This window comes from Melopsittacus undulatus, chromosome 8 (genome assembly GCF_012275295.1).
Source record: "Melopsittacus undulatus isolate bMelUnd1 chromosome 8, bMelUnd1.mat.Z, whole genome shotgun sequence".
NCBI lineage: Eukaryota > Metazoa > Chordata > Aves > Psittaciformes > Psittaculidae > Melopsittacus > Melopsittacus undulatus.
This window is the reverse complement of record NC_047534.1, coordinates 23,156,929-23,167,220: the sequence shown is the minus strand read 5'-3', so window position 1 is coordinate 23,167,220 and position 10,292 is coordinate 23,156,929. Positions and strand designations below refer to the sequence as shown.

The 10,292-nt window shown below is 37.9% G+C and overlaps 1 protein-coding gene across 1 annotated transcript in view; it reads right to left on the bottom strand.

The window, feature by feature from the left end:
- Nucleotides 1-3,272: 3,272 nt before the first annotated feature.
- MPPED2 (metallophosphoesterase domain containing 2) overlaps nt 3,273-10,292 on the bottom strand; it is a 102,811-nt gene continuing 95,791 nt past the window's right edge. The window contains exons 5-7 of the mRNA XM_034065427.1: nt 8,281-8,396; nt 6,715-6,828; nt 3,273-3,494 (exon numbers count right to left, since the gene is read on the bottom strand). Coding sequence (XP_033921318.1) covers nt 3,376-3,494; nt 6,715-6,828; nt 8,281-8,396 — 349 coding nt within the window. The 3' untranslated portion in view covers nt 3,273-3,375. The remainder of the gene's footprint in view (nt 3,495-6,714; nt 6,829-8,280; nt 8,397-10,292) is intronic.

Here is a 10,292-nt window from a genome sequence, read left to right as displayed (position 1 = left end):
CACCAAACTGACAATGTTTTCTTGGCCTTTTTGTGACTGGTGCTAGCCAAAATGATGGCTTTCTCAGAAGAGGAAAAGCCAGATCAAATTCTGAAAGGATGAAGGAAAACTGAAGGAATAAAATTAAAAAGATCCTGCCATGGAGAAGATCAGTGCTGAACAATCAGTGGTATGCAAGGCAAAGCTGACAGAGCTAGACAGAACAAAACACAGGAGAAAAGGCATGCTTAGAAAGCACTGGTGAAGATATTTCTCTAAATTGAGAGCTGTATTCAGCACCAGCATCAACTGCTGACAAAACAGTGACTATCTATCCTTAATGCTCCTCTAACTGGAAGTAGAGAGTCTTAGCCCACTGTTCCAAACTCGAGGCCTCATATACCAGTGCAGAACAACCTGCTAGCACACCTACAGCTACGTGTACCAGTTTATGGCTTACTGAAGAATCTGGTACAAACTTCTGATTCTTCAAGGCATTGCTTGTGGTTATTTTCTCACTACCAGTCTTACCCAAGGCAGACTCCTGACTGAACTCAGGACAGCCTTCACTCATTTGGCTCTGTCTGCTGCCAGAAGGCTTCAGGCTGCTCAGATCCTGGAACAAAGCTGCTGGCTTAAATTTTTTTGGTTTAAGAGCAACCCAGTTCTCACTACAGGCAGACACCTGAAGTGGAGAATAACAGGCTGGTGCCATGGACTGTGCTTGTCCTAGCTAATGAAGAGGCACCAGATCTTTCAGAAGGCTGAAGAGCAATCCAGATGCTGTGGTTGTTCTCTGCTTGTCTTGGCACTACAAAGCGCCCCAGGCAATGGATAATTCCTGCTTATGCAGTGACAACAAACGCCAGATAAGTGAAAGAGAATGATCTAAGGTGAGCTATTTACATGATTTCTATGTGCTCTAAGAAAATGTTTTATCTGTGGAAGGACAGACAAATGTACCCATGTTCTTCGCCAGTAAACAGCTGTTGTTGCCAAAACCAATTCCTTATTCTTCCCATAGTTGGCCGAAAAATTCAAAAAGAGATCCTGCACCTAGATCTAAAAAGAAGGACTGGTATTTGGTGACTTTTTTTCCCTTTAGCTCAATTGATAAAATAACCGGCACTGCAAGCAAAGCAGGGTGGATTATCCTGACTACTCCATATGACAAGTCCACCTACAAATCAAGGACTAGATTTAAGAGGTTCAGGAGCTTCTTTCCCAGAAAAGACCTTTGGTATATCAGGCTTATCCATCTGAAAATTTCAGCTTAACTCCATATAGTTATGTTTAATGAACACTGCATCAAAATACACAAGCAGCAGTCCTCTATGCAGCACTCTGATGTCAAAGCCTAGAATTTCTTTACAACCTTTGTATCAAAATAATATCAAAAGTTAACAACCTGCTAAAATAAATGGGAACACTCTGTGGCTCTCCAGGTCTTGTTTCAGGTTACTATGGATTAAAACAGCGCCTCATATTCTCATGTTTGAATCTGGACTTTCACAGCCGTAACTTTTACTTTAAAACAAGATTCTGTTGCTATGTACTTAACTGTACTGCATCAATAACAGCAGGTCCTATTGTGTTTGTCAATCTATCGCATAGACTGCTCCCCCTGCCATTCTCTCACTGGTGGTGGATCTTGCTGTAGCCACAAAACTGACAACAGATCCAGATAAAAAGTGATAGATTTAATCTATGACTATTCATTTCTTAATCCATAGTGGATGAGCACAAGGCACCTGCAGCTCGTTACTAATGACCAAGTAAGTAAGTACAAAGGTTACTGCCTAATCAATTTTTCCTCATGTCATCTGGTATAGCATCCTACAAGGCTTAACTGCGCAAACTTGGTTGCACTGAATTACAACATCTGAAGACAAAAATCTCTTCTGTCTAAAAGGAATGGAAAGATGGATGGCAGAGAAACAGAAGGAAAAGTCTTGAGTGCTTTATCGACCCAACTGACATCCTATGAATGGTAAGCAATAAAAATTTATTGAGAAATAGAAAAGTTCTTACCCTTATTCCTGCCCCCCCCAGCTGTTAATGCCACAGAAAAATGCAGAATTCCCTTAACCCACATATTTAAAAATCTTGCAATTTTATTTGCATATAAAGGCCGCTAGATATAATGTCACAATAAATTTAAAGAAACAACTGCTTTTCTAAATTCCATTAACAAGGTAACATAAAACAGAACAAAGCTCAATAGCATTTACAGTGGTAGAACAGAAATACCTATCTGCAACAATATTTTGTGCTAGCGAGATTGCATTTACACACAGTGCAAAAAAGAAAAAGGAAATAAAAAGACAAGAAGAATATTTAAATATAAAGGACAACTAAGCCTTATTTTAGTTAGGCTTGATTGTATCCATTTGACTCTATACATGCCTGAACTACAACAAAGATTTAACTCGGGCTCTTGAAGGCCTTGAGCACTTGGAAAATGTGTCACATCCTTCATAATTTAGATGTGCTGTACAGCATAATTTTGTAGATGCTATACTGGCAATATTAAATCCTAACTTAGTTATAATGCACAAAAAATACATATATATATAAATTCATATTTAAAAGGAGTCCGCATTTACATTTTTTTTTACTGCATGAAATACCTGCTCTTTGCAGCTTTCACCCCCAGTCTTTTAAAGCTAAAATAATTTAAAAACAAACAATAAAAGGTAGATATCACATACAGGCTGTGGCTATCTGTGTCAGTCTTTAATGTATAAAGCAGGTAGAAACAAACAACTGAGAAGTCTATTTACCCCTTGCTGCATTCTACTGTTAACAGAAACAAGTTTCAGTACATGTACACGTATCAAGAGGTAAATGGACCCCAAAATACTGTTTGTGCCACTAAAAAAATTTATATAAATGGAGATGAAAAGCTAACATTTAGACCTAGGGAAAAAAGAAAACACTTAAAAAAACCCCGACAATAACATAAGTTGTGCAAATTTGGGTGTTTTTAAATGCTGCCTATTTTTTAGCTTATAATATAATATTAAAATAAGGTCTCTCACTTCTTAAAAGAAAGCTTGGCTGTCCTTTTGAGAACACTATAACAATTTACAATGGCAAATTTAGTGAAAAAAAAACAAAATTGATTTTACAAATTCACAATGCCTCATCAATTCAAAATGAATGCTGCATTTCCAAAAAGCACAACCTCTAACTTTTCTTGGTTTTTTCTGTACCAGCAATTTACAAAAAAAGAGATAAAACCAAAACCCACAAACCCACCCCAAAACAAAAGCCCCACCGTTCCCCCAAATTCTCCTCCCCCAATTTTGAAATAAGCATGTAACAGAATGTAAGTTTTATAATTAGAAAATGGCAGTTTATAGACCTTCCCAGTTCCAAATGTGCAGTAGTGCTTCATGATCCTTGAGGGGTTGGAAGGTCAAATATAATTGGGGGGTTGGTTGGTTGAAAGCTGACTGTACACGTTGAAGCATTGATGTACGTTGTGTAACCGTCTGTCATAATGCCATAACCTGTAGGGAGAACGTGTCACACTTACTGCAATATAAACAAGTGATACTGCCCGTGGGCAGCTGCACTGAGAGCTTGTTGTGGGGTCAATGCTCTGGAATAAAATTAAATTAATCCTTTCAAAATGAAAGCTGCCACAAAGGCTTGATTGAAAAAAAAATAAAAGCCACAATGTACTGTATTTGAAATAAGAGCTGATGCTTTTGGTTTATGTACAAACTTCTTTCCCCAGTGAAAAATCTTCTACTGCAACTGGACCAGAAACAAAGACAAAACCACACATGTACTTTTTCTAATTACTTAATTAGTGAGCTGGAGTCTGCATGCCTGTAATGCATGTTTAAGAAGAACACACATCAGGAGCAAAAGCTTTAGGAGGAACTCTGGTTTTGTCTACAAAAACCCTTCTCTGTGCAATGAACCCCATGCTAGTCCTTATCATGCAGCTCCTCACTGCAGGACTATCAAGCTGGTGACCATGTTGGCTTGTGATATCTCAGAAATTCATTAGCAGGTTAAAAATATACACACATACATATTTACTACACATATACTACACATATATATGGTTCTTTATACACACACACGTGTACATATATGTTATCTACCAGTGAAATTCATGACTAAGGAATCTGCTGCTATAAATACAACAGAGCACAAGAGGTCAATGGATGACCCCTAGTTTGAGCAGAAAATTGAGGTGAAGGTTAAACAGATGACTGCTTTTTGTTAGGAAGGGATCTTGCTAATTCATTCCCAAACAAAAAAAAAAAAAAAAGCAAGAAGTAAATATTAATCACAGGTTTTTCAGCATGCCAAGGACTTGACTCTTCAGTAACACCATGGCATCAGTTTTAGCAGGGTAAAGACTACTCTCAACCTTCTGAATATCTGGCCAGCAATGCCCTTGTTGCATGTGTCTAAGGAACCAGCAGCAATGCTGGTTCTCTGCTGACCTCTATGTTGTCTCCCACTTGCTGCACAGGAACAGGATATAACAGAGGGTTGTGCAGTCTAGTAATTTTGGGCAAGTAGAGAAAACTATAGTGAGCCATGAAGTGAGTTACACCTGAGCTTTAATTCAGCAAACGTGATGTGAGAAAATGAATTAGCAGAAGTACAAAGATACTGAGATGGCAGAAACAATCCTCTTACAGAGATTCTCTCATGGATAAGGAGACAGGGACTCCCATTCCACCAGTGTAAAAGGTGAGCAAAGCTTTGCCATTATTTTCAACTGACATCCACAAAAAGGCAACAAAGACAGGAAAAATCTAGGAAGAATTTGGCACCAAATGTACTTAAAATATATATATAAATGTAAATAATAAAACCAGCCTTATGTAGGAAGAGAACTCCCCATCACAAACCCATGGGGGAAATGTTTTTCTTTTAAACCATAATGATACAGTACAGATAACTGCTGCCTGAAAGCTAAGATAAATGCAGCTACCCACAGTGTCTATGAGAAAGAATAATCACTTCAGAATTTCTGCACTATCTGCCTGTATTACTTTATTTATTTAGACTGGCAATATTGATTTAGATCATCTCATGGTGGGAAAAATCTGGCTCATGGTTGTTCCTGCTTATCAACCAAGAAAAAAGCCCGCATCACCAAAATGTGTGGATAGTCTCTTGTTGATCTAATGGAATGTGGCACATGTTCATCTCAGCTGGAGTTGGAGAAGAATTAACTGCACTGTAAGATAATGCTTTTATCACTTGGCTTTGTCTTTCTGTACTGAAACAAGCCATTCTTATGTCTTCTGTGTAAGCACCAAGTGGAATTTTAACTTGTTAGTATCCTCGTAAGAATTTATATGAATGTTCACTTTTAATATGTACTGCCACCTTTACTATGAGATTTAAATTATAGTGCTACCTGGTTCTTTGGTGCTTCCTCATGATAACGATCTTGTATATTAAAATACCTTACTCTCCCATTACTTAACACTATTACAAGTTTCATTGTCCAATTTGCCTATGAAGGCTGTAGACAACTTGCATGTTTTAGCTGCAAGTCTTTCTCTATTTGTTTATTCTTATATGCAAGGAATAGTATTTATACAAAATATCTGGTCTTTTTCTGAGTGCTTTAAAAGACTGCTACTCATGCCACTATATTTAAGTTCATTACAAACTCTTTATTTGTATATACCAGTTATGAAATTCATTGTATGAAGTCACATGGGCTTCAGAAAAATCAACACCATTAGTTGAGAAACTGTCCTTTTTTATTTTTAAGTCCTCCAAATCTTTAAGCCTATGGAGAGCCTAGTTAGAGTCAATGGAGAAACCTCCAGGGGGGACAATATAAAGCATTTAATGTGTAATTTTGAATTCTAGGGTCACAAAGTCTTATACGCTCTCCCAGGCAGAATTCCTAGTATTTGTCTCTCAGGCATATGAAAGCTACAAAATTGTATTAAATATTTAAGTATCTCCTAAATGTATCTAATATCTTAGTCTCTTCCACTGCCACAAACTGAGCTAATTGTTTCAAAGCTTCACAATCTGCCTGATCTGGTACTGACAGTGGGGAAATACCTCTTCTAAAATGAGACTGTCGGAAGGTAACTTACACAGTACAAACTGTATTACAGGATGCTTTTAGAAATGTATGCAAAGCAAGTTCTGGCAATGTCCCCTCCTGATGTCTGACCTCCTTTTTGCTTTTCCTTATACATAGAAGGAGGTGACCTGAGACACTAAGTTGTTTCAATTTTCTTTTTTTAACATGGCACCTTTCTTGGCTCCTGTACTTGGAATAATGGGGATAATTTCCATTTTGGCTTGCAAGTCTGGGGAATTTCATCTGTTTCTCTAACCAAGTTTGTAAAAATTTGAATTGCTTTCAAATAACCTGTGGAGAACAACCTTTGCACAGTAAAAGACGTAGGTGGCTAAATGTAGCACAAGTTCCTGAAACAGTCTGTTTTAATTCTGGCATAAATTTACAAAGTGCTGTGGTTGCTATCATGTCCCTCTGTTCCCACTCTACTTTAGCCCAGTATGCCTTTATCATAGAATCACAGAACCATAGAATAGTTAGGGTTGGAAAGAACCTTAAGATCACCTAGCTCCAGTCCACCTGCCATGGGCAGAGGTGTCTCACACGAAACCATGTCATCCAAAGCTCCATCCTTTGCAGTACACCATCAAAATGTGATGCTTTCAACTCAGCCTGAGAAGGAAGAGGGGAGTAGAGCTGCTCCTTACCTTCATGAATCCCACCAAAGACATGGAGTTTGGGCCTCACTCTCCTCTGCACCGTGTTCAGCAGCTCCACACAACCCACTCTCTGCAGCTCCTTTGGAACCCAGTCTCGAAAACCTGATGGCAAATGCAATCAATGCTATTGATTTTATCTATTCAGGTGAGGTTTCATGTAGTCTTTCAGGAAGTCATAATTCACAGAAGGTTTATTACATTATCTGTAGTCATAACCTCTCCATTAAAGCACACAATGGCTTTTAAGAAATGTTTCACTGTCACTTTGTCTTCCTTAAGATTTCCTCTCTCCATGTGCATTAATATATTTCTGGATGTGAATTTTTTTTTTAAACTATGGGTTTAGACTCATCTTTCACCTTGAAACCCTGGGATATTTATTCCCGGCACTGCTAGAGATTTTTCTTTCCCTTCCCCTTACAGCAGCCAGCTTTTCAAGCCAGCTACATGGTTACTCCAGAAATGAAACACCTCAGGAAGATCTACATCCCCATACGTCTGACACACCAAAGATTTAAAATACACTCTCCCACAACTTCCAGAGGACCCTAGTCTGCAAGTTGTCAGGTTATTTCTGAGCCCCAGTCACCAACAAGGAGCAATGTAGCGAAATAGCTTCCAACAAGCTAATTAAGTGGCTATGTTGTCCCTTAGTCCTATTGGTAATAAAGCAAAATGTACAAAACTTGACATCAGTTATTACAGAAGTCTGCTGCCTGGGCTAGCACTGGTAAGATCAACAGGGCAAGATGAATGAGGAGGAGCAAAAGGGAAATCGGGAGCCACATCCAACTACAGCACCATTCCACTAACTTTAGAGTAATTACACCCTGTGCCAATTTTAAAACAGGTAGTAAAAACATGTTGTGGCATCAACTTGTCTGAATTATGGAATGAGCAAAAAGTCCAGTTACAGCTCTACATCCCTTAATATTTATATTTAAACAATAAATATTTCAGTTGGTTTTGCAACAACTGAGCTTTGGCCTTTTATAAATCATGGCTTACCAGGATAAGAAATGTTTCATGGGTGCTGTTTTAAATGGGTTGCTCATCTATCTGCTCTGAATTGGTTTCATACAGAAATGCTGTGATGCTGCAGACACTAATGAGTGCTTTAATTAAATAAGTGTACTTAAATTTTGATTTTGATGGAGATTATGAACTTCAATTTGAAAAGGCTGGCCACTGTACTTTACCTACAGACACAGATAAGGCCTAAAAGGATGGGGTCAAGGTCTCAGCCAGCATGATAATATTGGCAAGAATTTTTTATTAAATGAAATGTCAAACTAATGGGTATGGAGTCACATTTTTGATCTTCCCTAGCTTGAGTTTAACAAAAAAAAAATTAGTTTTTCTTAAGAAAACACCTGGAAGCTCACAGATCTGCTAAACCTTATCAACACTTTATTCTTCCACCAGAAAGGCTTTTTAATTCAGAGTTTTGACGCAGGAGTGATTGCAGTACAGCTTACAGCATTATTAATTTTGCTTATTTTGAAAGTAAAAATCCTATACAAAGAAATCACTTACAGCCTTTGTTTCACTTACCAAGGGGAGGTCCATGTGTCATTAGTAGATCAATTCCCTCGGGAATAAGGTTCCACTTGTCTAGCAAAGACTGACCTCTGGGTAGGTTAAAGCCCCATCCATTAAACCATGGTGTCCTTTGGGGGAAAATAAGATGAACTGCATCAGTATAAAATCAAAAATTCTTCCCTTCTCCCATTTTTCCACATTAGAACAATTCAGAGATTAATTGCAGACAGCCTTTTCAAAGCAAATGCCTTCAATACAAACTGTTTCAAATACATATGTACACTAATCTGTATGTTTGAATTTAGATTAATATTCTACACTCTTTATATATGTCAGGAGTATTCAGCCCTGGGGGTGCTTATTCACTAGATAGAGAGGGAAAAATACTTAAAATAACAGTCTAAATCTAAAGCCTTTCTTCAAAGTTTGGGTATGTTCATATGTAAGAATTCTTTCCTTATGCTACTATCAAAAAGGAAAAAAAAAGGCAAAAAACCTCAGTTTTTGGAGACAAGACTCAGTTTCTCACTTCACAGAGTTGGGCAGCATTTCCACAGGAAGCCTGTATGATGCAGTGGGTACAACCCCATTTGTACTGCGGTGTTCCACTAAACTAAAACTTGCTCCTTTTAGCACTTTTCATGTTAGAACACTGCCACATAACATGGCTTTGCACCCCTGTGCCTCCTAGACGTCTTCAACCACACCATGTTTAGCCTCACAACAACCTTTTTAAGAATCTCATAATTTTAAATGAATTTAGTATTTCTTAAGGAAAACTGAGATCATCAGTCTCTATAGCATTGTTCTGAGACATATCACAGAATCCCAGACTGGTTTGGGTTGGACGGGACCTTAAAGCTCATCTAGTTCCAAACCTCCTGCCAAGGACTGGGACACCTTCCACTAGACCATATGATTTAGCTATCACCTGATATCCATCAACCTAACCATGTAATGATGACAAGCAAACTTGCTACAAGTACCTTTTCAAGGTGTAACAGCCAAGTTGAATAATTCTGATGCAGCTGCATTATAATAAAGCCTTTCCTTATCAGCTAGCTACACAGAGCAACTGTTCTGAAGAGATACTGTAATATTTATACCCATTGCTAACAACTTTCTATAGCCTGTTAGTATTGTACTAGTTTCAAGAGTTTTTATCCATGACTGTGTTTTCCTAGAGCTCAGGCAACAGATTTAAACTTCATTTTCTAGGCAGAACACTCCTGTCCTAGCCCATGTTACCTGCGGGCCACTAAATTTCCAGGGAAAGCCCAACTAGAAACCAACCTCAAAAAAAAAGTGTACCTGTTTAGAAGAGAGTTTTACATCATTTCATTACACACAATCTGGCTCCAGTACCCTCTTAATGATGCATGTTTTTCCAGCCTCAAATATGCATTTAAATGGAAAATTCCTGTTGAGATTACATCTCTATTTTTTAATTTTTTTGTAATTATTTTGTTTTCCAGAGACAATAATTTGACCAATGAAGATTATACCCAGTTATATGAACAGTCTGAATTACTGACAATCAGCAGGATTTGAAAACAGCAGGTCCTGCTGATATATAAGCAGGAAGGTCACAACTAATAGACATATCCCATATAGTCCTACTGAACCAATAACTACACCCACATAGGAACTTGTTTAGGCTAGCAGACTCCCTGGATGCTGGATAAATGCTAAGAAAAAATGGGAAAAAATCAGACATTAATTAAACATTTCATATGTGCTACTCACATTGTGCTCCTCATGTGGATAGCAATGAAACTTCACCTACAAAAGCTCCTGTGTTGTAAATAAGGCCAGTGTACCTCACAGGTTTGCATGCAACTTAATTGAAACTGAAGCATGTGTCTTATCTTTAACTAAATCACAAGTGTTTCTGCTTTTCTATGACTGACCTTTCTGAACATGCATCTGAATGTCTTTTCCTGTAACGTTCCTAGGTTTTACCGTATTGAGATTATTATAACCTTCAGGGCTGCAGTTTAAAGTTAAAATACAGTTTGGCTGAA